The sequence below is a fragment of the Sylvia atricapilla genome, chromosome 13 (assembly GCF_009819655.1).
Source record: "Sylvia atricapilla isolate bSylAtr1 chromosome 13, bSylAtr1.pri, whole genome shotgun sequence".
Taxonomy (NCBI): Eukaryota; Metazoa; Chordata; class Aves; order Passeriformes; family Sylviidae; genus Sylvia; species Sylvia atricapilla.
In genome coordinates, this window is record NC_089152.1 from 17,492,867 (window position 1) to 17,502,619 (window position 9,753).

Genomic DNA, 9,753 nt, shown 5'->3' on the forward strand with positions numbered 1-9,753 from the left:
CTTGGAGCAATGACAAAACACCACAGGAGATGAAGGGTCTTTGCTCCATTGATGACCTATCCAGAAATTCATTTAAGGGCAAGACAAGCAGCTCCAACAACCTGTTCCAGGGTTAACCACCTACCCATATACCTGCACCATATTCAGAATTTTAGCAATCAGCTGCTCAGCCTTACAGCCAGCAGGTGGGAATTTCTGTACAGCCCAGGCTGGGGTCCAGGTGTCAAAGTAACTCCTCCATTTATAAATCACAGATGCCCCAGGACTCGCATTCCTGCTCACACTAACAGCTTTTTCATAGAGAAGACTCTCACTATCAAACATTAAGAGCAGTTGCTGCACTTTTCAGCTCCGAAGACAGGACAAAACTTGAAGAGCTGTCACATTCAGGCCCTCCTTACCTACCCAGAGGTCCCAGCTCCAACATTAAGGAAACAACGTTGGGACTGCGAAGAAACCAGTAATTCTGAGCTGCCAACTTTTGGCAGATGCTGACTCATCCACGAATTTACAGCTGGTAACTGCTGGCCCAGGTTGTTCTCTTATCAGTACCTTCACACTTCCATTACCCAAAGGCAGCCCTCCTCAGCAGCAGTACCCTTTGAGAAGCAAGGAATTCTTTCCTCACAACATCACAAGCATTTGTGTCACTGTATAGGGATTTTACACAAGCTGAGACCCTCCTGTCCGGGTAGCCACTGCTGAGCAAGGCCCCCACCCTGGTCTCCAGCACTCACTGGTGACACTAGTCTTCAGCTGCCACAGCAGGAAAAACAGCTGCTTAGGCTGCCCCCAAAACACAACTTTGGCTTCCCTGCAGCAAAAATAACATTTGCTAGAGAAAGGCACTCATTCTTACATCCAAGTGCTTATGTACTCGCCCTATGAGAGGTCTTCCACAGGACTTACTGATCTCCTGAAACAAACCATTTAACACCACTGGGAAACTCAAGAGTTTCCCGACAAGGCATCACCAGCAAGACCCTCTGGTCCAGACATGCCTAGGAAAAACCAAAGTAAGTGACAGAAAAAGCAGTAGAACAAGCTCTACTTCAGTGCCAGGCAAACACCTCCATCCCTCAGAGAAGAGTTTTTGAAGTCAAATACAGCACCGCAAGTCAAAGTTGCTGTGCCAGCTCTTAAGCCCAGACCTAAAACCAGAACTAACTCACATCTTCACAGGACCAATCTGCTCTACCACACAGATGTCTCCTTTATAAACCAGGTTAACTATCACAAGCTGAAACTCAGTCAGAAAATACCATGAACATGTTCTAAGATTCTATGAAATAGTTCCATTCCAAATGGAGTAGGAAGGGCTATAGCTAAGATTTCAACAAGGAAGCCAGAAACAACTCCTTCATGAACTCACTGCAAGGAGATAAAGGAAAGTATTTTATTTCTCCTTTATGCTTCCAGTGCATCCACATCAAATACAGCACTAGTTACTACAGTGCCAGGTGATAAAAAAAAATAGGCAAACCAGCTCAGTCCAACAGAAAATCTCTAAAAATGCACCACTAACCTGAACCAGTTAATATTCACTACCCCATTGCTCAGAAGTAGCCAGCATAGCCTCCAATGCCACTTTACCAGGCAGGTTTCAAGCAATGCTGGCCATGGATCCAGGCCTCGAAGCAAGCAATTCACTTCCGCTGGTATTCCTGCAGCATCAGCATGGGATCACATGGCCAGATCAGCCCCTGGTCCACACTGCTAAGTCCTCAAAATACCCAGGAGATTAAGCTGCACTGGAAGTCATCTGGTAGCAGTCATTACGCGAGTCCAGAACAAAGTCGCACTGTGCAGGCATCAAACAGACCGACAAGGTGCCCAGACACTCATTTAGAGCTTTTTTCCACACCCATTTTATTAAACCTCAGCTTACCCATGAGGCCAAGGCAGCCCTGTCTCCACATGACTGCAGAGAAACCTGCTCTGCCCACAGCACCCTGCAAGGTCATCAGCTGGAGAGGTTCGGCCCTTCACTCCCCACTTTGTTTTGGGACATATCCTGAGGGGCTAGTTTGCTTCCAATAACGGCCGAAGTGTTTATTGTGTATTTCAGGGGCTGGAGAGGCAAGAGCAATCCTTTTCAAGTGCCCAAATCCTTGGCACAAGCACTGCTGCTCAGAGGGGTGCTGGCAAAAGGAGAATCAGGCACAAGTACATTTACTGGCAGACCTGAGCTGCTGCGAAGGGACAAAAGCACGTCCTTCACTTGGATAAAAATAAGACCAGACCAAACACTCTCTGCTTTGGCACACAACTTCTGTCTTGAGACAGCAGAATGTGCCCACTCCCCTCAGCCTGGAGGAAACAGAAGCTTGCAGCACTGATTTCATCACAAGCTTTCATCAAGCTTGCTTTGCAGCAAAGTCCACACCCACCTGTACTCTTACATGCAGGTTAACTGACCTGTGGCAAATACGGTTTTCCAAAATTCTTTTGCAAATTCAACGTATGTAGCAATTCAGCTCTGCTAGCTTTGAGAGCAGATGAATGCAGCCTCCAGGAGAGACAGACTAAAGCAGTCTGCTGGAGGCATTCCCACCAGGAGCTGGCAGGTCAGGCAGGGAGCACTCACATCCTGCCCACAGTGACCCACAGCACCACAGGAAGGCGAGCAAGCCTTCCCAGGCACCCCCACACTGCCAGGGAATACATAGATTATTCATTTCGGGCACACAAGCAAAGCCCCCTGGCACCAAGCATGCAACACCCTTAGGATTGCCACCATCACCATCTCTGTTCACCAGGCCCCACCAAGTGCCTCCCAACTCCAGCAGCCCCCCTCCATCACCTGGCAGGATGTCACATTTGCTTTTTGTGACAGGCGTGGTGCAGACTCCACTGAAATCCAGAGAGTTGTCCAACATGGCATTTATTCGGCGGAATATATCCGCATTGCTGCAAGTGGAAAGTGCAGGGGCATTCGGGCTATCCCAGCAGTCTTTTATGCTCCTCACAGGATCTTCTTTCTGGTAAAAAAGAACCAGTATGTATGTCAAATAGGCAAGTACTCAGCTTTCAACACATTGTGGAAAGCCTGGACTGCCTCCAATATTCACATTAGCTTAGGTCTTAGCAACACTCAAACCCAATTCTTGGCATTAAAGAAGCAATTAAGCAAACGGGTCAGCAATTTGTCAGCACAGCACACCGGAGCACTGCCCATCACACACAAGTAACAGGGATGGACTTTAGACTGAGAGTCACACCAAACCAGCTGGGCTGTGAACACAGCTCCCTGCTGTTTTTTCTCCAGCACATCACAACACCAGCAGAGATCTGATTAATGAGGGCACACACCTTCTACCCCCAAATCTGTCTCCTGACACCAAGGGACAAGTGGGATGCTCATGCTCCAGGCAGATACAAGCAGCTCCTCTTATGCACACACAGGAGCACAAGGCTCACCTCATTACCCATTTTGGAGTTCTAAACAGTATCTTGGAATGATCTGAGTCAGCAGCAGCCACTCCAGGTTTGCAGAAAAAACCCAAACAACACTGCTTCCCAGCTAATCAAACAGCCCCAAATACTGAGAAAAGGCAGAAGATAAAATCCTGATCTTCCTTTTCAGGCAGCAGCTCCTGACCACAAAGGTAGTTACCCCAAACCATCTGCTTTAGCACAATCCTCCATGGGCATAGATCAACCAGCATCAAGCTTTTGCTACCATCCTAAAAAAAGGACTACCTCTTGTAAAGCTTCTGCCTGAGAAACATCAAACCTCTCCCACACCCTGGTGCCGATCCAGAGAGCCGGGAAGAGCAGCTGCTTTCCCAGCTCTGCTCACAAGCCACTGACATGCAGGCTCGTTCGGGAGCAGCTGCATCACATTTGAGCCTCTGACAATTTAGAAGCCGCTAATCTTCATCGCTCCCAACGTTCTGAGGCCGAGGACGGGTCTACTCGCCATCCAAAAGCCACTGCGGTGCTCTGCTCCCGAACACGCCGAGCAATCGGTTTAAAGAGAGGAGCAGGGAGGCACAACCCCGCCAGTCCTGGCCTCCGGAGCAGAATACCGGCCATTAAATCAAGTTAAACTCAAACCCAAAGAGCTGAAGAGCACCAAGTCTAGCAAACGAGCCCCCTCCTCCTCCAACACACACCGAAGTTCTAAATTGGACCATTTGTACTTGTCAAGAAGACACTTAATTGCAGGCACCTCTTGGATGTGCTTCTGCAACTTTCAGGCATCACTAACCTCCAGTTCTACTTCACTCGCAGACAAGTCTTAAAGCACCGAGCTGGTTTTACCTTCAGATGACCCCTTGCTGATCGTTCAAGAAGGCTGGTCTAAACTGAGCTTCACGTGGAGACGGGAATAATAGCCCAGGCCGTGTCTGGCACTAACATTCCACCCCACACCGTCATTAGACGCGCACGATCTTATCGTTTTCTCCAACTCCCTACCCCTATCTAAAAAGCAAAGTAAACTCAGTCCTGGAAGCAGGAGGAATGAGCTACTGAGCGGTCAACTCGCACGGTGCCTTCAGGCGGGAGCTGAACAATTGCTGGAGAACTCCAGCCCGTTTAGGACTATTAGCATCTCTATAGCGCTGAGGGCTGGGACCTCTGGCTACTGAAGTGCTCAGAGCTGTGCAGGGAAATCACGCTATGAAAAGCCAGTGTCCATAAAGGAGACAGAGGAGTCCTGCAGCTTTATTCGAATAATGGGATAGATTGTCCACTGGGGTACGCCCGCGGGGTTCTCTCCTTCTTGGTTTCGGAGGGCACAACCTCCTCTCAGCCTGAACTCCCGGCCGCACGTTGGCTGCCCTCTTCCTTTCCCCATCAGCTGAGGTACTAGGAAGGTACAACCTGCCCGAACCGCCTGCCACATATTCCCCCTTTTAAACACGTCATTTTCCCTCCAAAGCTCAGAAACTCAGGCTTGTAGGGACCCTTTCTGTTTCCAGGAGTCAAGCTATCTGGGTTCTGTAACAAACCTGCGGCTTCAAGTTGGTAGAGACATTAAGAACCATTTCAAAGAAGTGAACACCCGCACCCTCACGCATGGTTTATACAGAGCCCACCGTCAGACAAGGCGCTGGTACTCTGGGAACATTTACAAGAGTGAAACACGTAAGACTAAAAGCGAGTTGCAAGGCTGAGAGAACAGGCTTTAAGTCATCATTATAAAGAGCAGCTGGAGTACAGAAGCTCAAATTACAAAAGTATTGCCAGTCATCTTTAATAAAAAGGAGCGCCGCATCAGGCTGCCTTGGCACAAGCATGAAACTCCCCATTCTACTCCCGTTCCTGTAAAAGAACCACTTCCAGCGGGAGGCAAAGCTTTTCCGCAGGAGTCTGCACTAGCAAGACTAAATAACCCGGAGCAGGCAGCTGAACGCCCCACCCCGCTCCTTCTCATTTAGCCTCCACAACCGGCAGCACCAGTCCTGCTCCAAACAGGAACAGAAACCAGCGAGAACACAGCCAAGCCTTTCCACAAAAACCCCTTCTGCTAGAGAGCTTTTAACTCTAGACTGTACGGATATCCTTGGGACACTGCAGCACTGCAAGCCCTTGTAAGAAAGGGCTCGTGGCTCACTCTCCCCCAAGCCTAAAGATGCTCCTTTGAGAAGAGCTCCGCAAGTGTCCAGAGCACTCAGAGCGCAAACCACCCCAAAGAGCCTGGACAGGATGAATGCAAGAGTTTGCAAACTGGAGAATCCACCCAAGTGCTTCGGTCTGGGAGGCCCAAAGCCCAGGGAAGCACACCACGCCTGGGGCTGCGCCTCCAGGGCCGGTGCTGCTCTATCATCGAGCAACACAGCACTCCAAAGCCCAGGTAGGATCGGCTTTCCCTACCCCACCTGGAAGGATTTGGTAAATTCAGCACGCTGCCTTCTCCAGGCTTCCCCTGAAAGCCCTCCACACTGCAGCTATCAACTACAGATCGCCTCTGCTTCCAAAGGCACCAGTCAAGCAGCACCGGTGGGCTCTCCTGGCACCATTGAGACGCCCAGGGGTGTAACCAGTGACCCAACAGTCATTCTCAGCCATTCCATCCTGCTGCACCTCACAATCCCAATCCAGAGGCACAGACAGTTTTGTCATGGGATGAACAAGTGAATGGAGAAGCTGATCCAGCTGACGTGTGCTTTAAAGCCATCAGGAGCCAAATACCATTTCCTAACGTCTGGTAAGACACCCAGTTTCTTAGGCAGCTAGAAGCCCCTGGATCAGATCGCTTTCTAGGGAAACCCCTGGATCAGAGCCAAAGGAGAAGGGCAATTCAGTTCTCTGCGGCAGGCACATAGTGCCACAGAGCAAACGATTCTGAGACTGTACATTAAGCCACTGGAGGTCAGAAAAACAGACCCAAGCAGCATTATACACAGACACAGCAAGATGAAGCTCAGGCAGGAAGGGCAGTCCTCCACATCCTGACTCAACTAAGAACTTAAATCTGGGCAGGAAAAGCCATTCCCAGAACACTGGGGTTTCAAGGAGCGTACTGAAAGGCTCCAGACCCCTCTTGCAACCCAGAGAAACAGAACTGAGAAAAGGAACGCCAAGAAACAGAGAGGAGCTCCCCTCCCTCAGAGTAAGAGCACCAGCAAGCCTTACCACCATGGCAGAGAGCTCTTGTTTGCCGGCTGTGCATCAGGAAGCTGGCAGGTCCCTGGAGTTCCCATTCCCCCAAAAGACCCCACAGCCTGCAGAGTTTACCTGCAGGAGGGCCCACTCCAGGCACAGCCAGCAGCACTCAGTCAGTGGCACAACACACACCTCTGCAGCAGAGCACCCCAAAGCTGTCCAAGGCAAGTGGAAATGAGGAACCTCCACAGCCTCACGGCACATACACCTGCAGGAAACCTAGAGACAATGAAATCCCAGGGCTAGGCAGAACCTGCAGCATCACAACAGCACTGGCACAGGATTAGGATAGCCTAATCCTTAGGGAAGTCATTAAACACAGCCTGCCTGCCAGTATAGCCAAGATGTGCATTAGCTTCTGGGGATGCTGTGGAGCAGGCAAGGCTCAGCTACACCACCTCCATCAGTTACAATCCAGACTTTGCTTTTTACATCTTCCATAGAAATCTCCCCCAGGCAGCGCTGTGCCCAGAGGGGCTCTTGGAGCTGTAGCTACAGCCAAGAGGGCTTTCTATCCCAAGGCAAAATGTAAGACACTGTTAAAAGGCACCCATGTCAACACAACCAAGCCAAGATGGCTCCATACTTCAATGAAAGGCAAGTCAGAAAAATCCTTTTTTGTTGGTATGCTTTGCTTCCTGAGCTGAAGTCAGCTACACCCCACAAAACATGACATTGGTGTAACTGTTTCCACCAAGCAACACATTCCCACCCCAAAATTAGGCAAGGCTGCACTAGGTCTCCCATCATCAGCAAGGCTAAAGTTAAGCACCTGTCCCAGGCTTTACTGAGTAGAGATGCCTTGAACACACCTGACTAGAATTAAGACTTAATTCACACGGGAGCACTGACCTCAGAAAAACACCGTTTGCACCAAAATTCCTGTTTTTAAAGGCATTTCACCATGAAGGCAGCTTTGTTTTGTTTTTTTAAGCAAAACACTCTGAAGCCATCACTCACAAGCAGCTTTGTACACAAGCAATACCCACAGCTACCTGTTGCAGTAGATTGTCAAAGCTGAATTAGGGTTTTATTGGTTTAGGGAGACTGTTCCAGTTGAGACGAACTGAAGCAAAGCAACAGGGTCCTGGAGCTCTCCCCTGAGCCCAGCTCCCAGCCTGTGCACAGCTGTACCTGAGGCCTCACTCCAGGTGACCGCACTCCTTGCTAACCCAACACACAGGCGCCAGTAATGAGCGTTAATTAGCTGCAGCTGGGGAACAACAAACCGTTAAAAAGAAACCTTGTTTTTCAGCGGATTTGTCTCACCCAGAAGAGTCACCTTTGTCCATACTCAGTTACCAACGGAGTTTCCTGTGCCACCCCCCATCCCCAACCAGACGCTACATAGACTTTCAGCACATGGTTTAAAAATAAAACAGCACCTCAGGTCACCTTATACACTATAAAAGGTAATTTAAAAGTGTGGAAAAAAAAACTTGCACGAGTACCAGTTCCCGCTCTAGCCAAAACATACCCCATCATCAAACCTGAGAGCAGCTTCATCCCCCTAAACCTCAGAAGAGTGGGATAACAGGTTGCTAGGCTAGGAACTGGTTTCGTCCGGCGTTTCCCTGAAGGAAGCAGCGGTCAGTTAATGGGATCCCTGAGCCTGAGCTCCGCCAGAGCTCCCTGTTCCCCAAGAGTACCTCAGCAGCAGGAGCCCCTCGGGGCCAGTCCGAAGGGAACGGGGAGCCTATATCAGCGCTCGGACAGGAAGCGGGAGAGCTCCTTCCACGGGCGTGCTGAGGGCCCGGGGATCCCACCCGCTCTCCACACAGAGGGACGGGCGGGAACAGCACACCCCGGCAGCACCGCCGCCTGGAACCACGTGGCGGGGCGGCCTCGCGAGACCGCACGTGTTCGCACTCACCGGCGGGAAGGCCATGAGCGGCGCTGCGGGCGGGCGGCCCCAGGACGCGGCAGAGGCGAAGCAAGTCGATACCGAGGACACCGGGAACGACGGAGAGGCCGGCCCGGCCCGCGGGTTTTATAACCGGGCTGTGCGGGGGGTGGGGGCGCGGAGGGAGGGGAGAGGGTGCCGCTGAGGGGCGGGGCTGCGGCGCATGCGCGGAGCACGCGCCGGCCGCGTGGCGTCTGCCCGCCGCCGTCGGCCGGTTCCCGCCACCGCCCCGCGGAGCCGCCTCGCCCCGGGCGCCTTGAGGGGACGGGGTCAGCCTGCGGTCAGCCGAGGGATTCAATCTGCCCCCCTCAGGGGTGGCGTGGTGCCGCTGTCTTGTCTGCCTTCAGCCACCTTCCCAGGGACGCCTCAGCGCTGGCAGCTGCCACGTGCAGGGTGTGGCACTTCCCTGTGCCCCTGCTGTGAGGGGAACGGGATCTCCTAGGCGTTTAATTGAGGTCCTCAAGGGCAGGCTTAGTGTCATGATTTTTTCACACGTGGGCTGTGGTACTCACTCAGCCTCCTTAGAGGGGATGGGAGCCCTGAGAGATTAAATCAGGCCCTCTGAGTGGAGTGGGGTGGTGGTGGCACTGTGCTGCTCTGCTGTAGCCCCCTGGGGGCACCTCAGCGCCAGAAGCTCTCCATTAGCGGGCTGTGGTGCTCACTGAACACCCCATGAGGGAATGGGACTCCTGAGGGGTTAGGTCGGCCCCTCTGAGGGGAGTGGGATGGTGGTCGCAGTGCCCAGCTGGAGCCCCTCGGGGACAGCTCAGGACTGGCAACACACTGTGTTCCTCTGAGGGGAACGAGACCCCAGGGGCCGATGACAGGACTTAAGGACTTAAATCAGCCTCTCTGAGGGGTCTGAGATGGTAGCAGTTCTGACTCTTCACTTCAGCACCTCTGGGGCCCTCACCACACACAGGGTGGGTGCTCACCGAGTGCTCTGTGAGGGTGTGCAGGAAACTCACACTACGAAAAGCCAGTGTCCAGAGGAGTCCTGCAACTTTATTCGAATAAAGTGAGAGATTGTCCCCTGGGGCATATGCCCATGGAGTTCTCTCTCTTGGTTTTGGAGGGCACAGCCTCCTTTTAGCCTAAACTCCCGGCCACATGTTGCCTTCTTCCCATACGCTGAGGTACTAGGAAGGTACAGCCTACCACATATTCCCCCTTTAAACATTTAATTTTCCCACCCAGGTTCAGAAACTCAAGCTTGTATGGACCTTTTGTCTGTT

The 9,753-nt window shown here is 51.8% G+C and overlaps 1 protein-coding gene across 2 annotated transcripts in view; it reads right to left on the reverse strand.

The window, feature by feature from the left end:
* The window catches only part of CPEB1 (cytoplasmic polyadenylation element binding protein 1), a 38,347-nt gene extending 29,778 nt beyond the window's left edge, over positions 1–8,569 (reverse strand). For both annotated transcript variants that reach the window (XM_066328638.1, XM_066328637.1), the window contains exons 1-2: positions 8,489–8,569; positions 2,804–2,981 (exon numbers count right to left, since the gene is read on the reverse strand). In XM_066328638.1, the coding sequence (XP_066184735.1) occupies positions 2,804–2,981; positions 8,489–8,503 (193 nt within the window). In that variant the 5' untranslated portion in view covers positions 8,504–8,569. The remainder of the gene's footprint in view (positions 1–2,803; positions 2,982–8,488) is intronic.
* Positions 8,570–9,753: the final 1,184 nt, after the last annotated feature.